The sequence below is a fragment of the Agrilus planipennis genome, unplaced genomic scaffold, assembly GCF_000699045.2.
Source record: "Agrilus planipennis isolate EAB-ADULT unplaced genomic scaffold, Apla_2.0 scaffold3539, whole genome shotgun sequence".
Classification (NCBI taxonomy): Eukaryota; Metazoa; Arthropoda; class Insecta; order Coleoptera; family Buprestidae; genus Agrilus; species Agrilus planipennis.
The window spans coordinates 1-1,027 of record NW_020442215.1 but is presented as its reverse complement, the minus strand read 5'-3'; the positions used below and the strand labels follow the sequence as shown (position 1 = coordinate 1,027).

General features: G+C 32.8%; 1 protein-coding gene across 1 annotated transcript; it reads right to left on the bottom strand.

Moving 5' to 3' along the window:
• Positions 1-60: 60 nt before the first annotated feature.
• Positions 61-903, bottom strand: LOC108743877. The gene is made up of 2 exons (XM_018479476.2): positions 319-903; positions 61-265 (listed from the first exon to the last, which is right to left on the bottom strand). Exons 1-2 carry the CDS (start codon positions 593-595, stop codon positions 90-92), a joined length of 453 nt encoding a protein of 150 aa, XP_018334978.1. The 5' UTR covers positions 596-903; the 3' UTR covers positions 61-89.
• Between the last annotated feature and the right edge of the window lie 124 nt (positions 904-1,027).

The following is a 1,027-nucleotide window of genomic DNA, read 5'->3' as shown; positions in this document are numbered from 1 at the left end:
AATTTAATAAAGTATTTGTTTATTATACGAAAACTGTCTTTCATTTCCACAAAAAAAAAAAACGAAATGACTTTCCGAACAACCCTATATTATATGATGTACTCTTTGAAGTCGACCTTATTGTAACAGCTGAGAGCTTTTTCAAATTCACCCCGTCGAAACGCTTTAACAGCTTGAGTTTTTAAAGTTTCACACTTCTCTTTCTTTATCTGTCTATCTTGAAACCTTTGATTTGCATCTTTTTCAACTTGTTTCATAAACTGTTCTAAAATACGATTAACACGTACAAATTACCAAACTTTTCGTTGTTGAACGTACCCTGGGACATCGTTTCCGGATTATCCTCCCTTCTGAAAGCTTCGTGATTAATAACGGATTTGTCGGTTTTTATTTGAACCTGTATATCATCTTCGCTTATATCTTCTGGCAATTTTTTTCCGCTGTCCTTTAGGAACTTGTCGGCTTCCAAAGTGCCCATGTGATTCAGGATTTTGTCTTTGGACGCAAGTTTTTTAACGATGCTGTTAACTTCGTGCACCCTGTACATGAAATTGTCGAACTCCACATCTACGCGTTCCTGTTTGAAATCGGACATATCTTTTGCTAAACACTAAACTTTGTACGTAAGGGGTACTGACAGGCACTTCGGTACTTAAATGTTATTTGTAATAATCGATATCTGCCATGGTAACGAAATAAACCATTTTTCTTTTCTTGACAGTTGAAAACAATCAATTAAATGTCAGATCAAAGGTCTAGCACCTCATATGTAATTACGGAAAAAAATATGTACCCAAGGAAGTTACTGTGGTGTAAAACGTTTGTCATGAATCACTATAATTACTTATAACGCTTTTAGATTTATAAAATATTACATATTTCTGATATATCGCTATTTATTTATGTTTACAAAACATCCCTGTTCATTTAGTGTAAAAGATGAAAATTGAAAAAAAAAAATACACTGATTCGATTAATTACCAAAAATTAGTGGGAAATTGAGTTTAAATTATTACGTAATTCCCTT

Excerpts from the sequence above, each read along its gene's own strand:
- LOC108743877 (XM_018479476.2), bottom strand. The coding sequence starts at position 595 with ATGTCCGATTTCAAACAGGAACGCGTAGATGTGGAGTTCGACAATTTC. Across the intron at positions 266-318 it reads TCCGGAAACGATGTCCCAGG|AACAGTTTATGAAACAAGTT; the intron begins GTACGTTCAACA and ends ATCGTATTTTAG.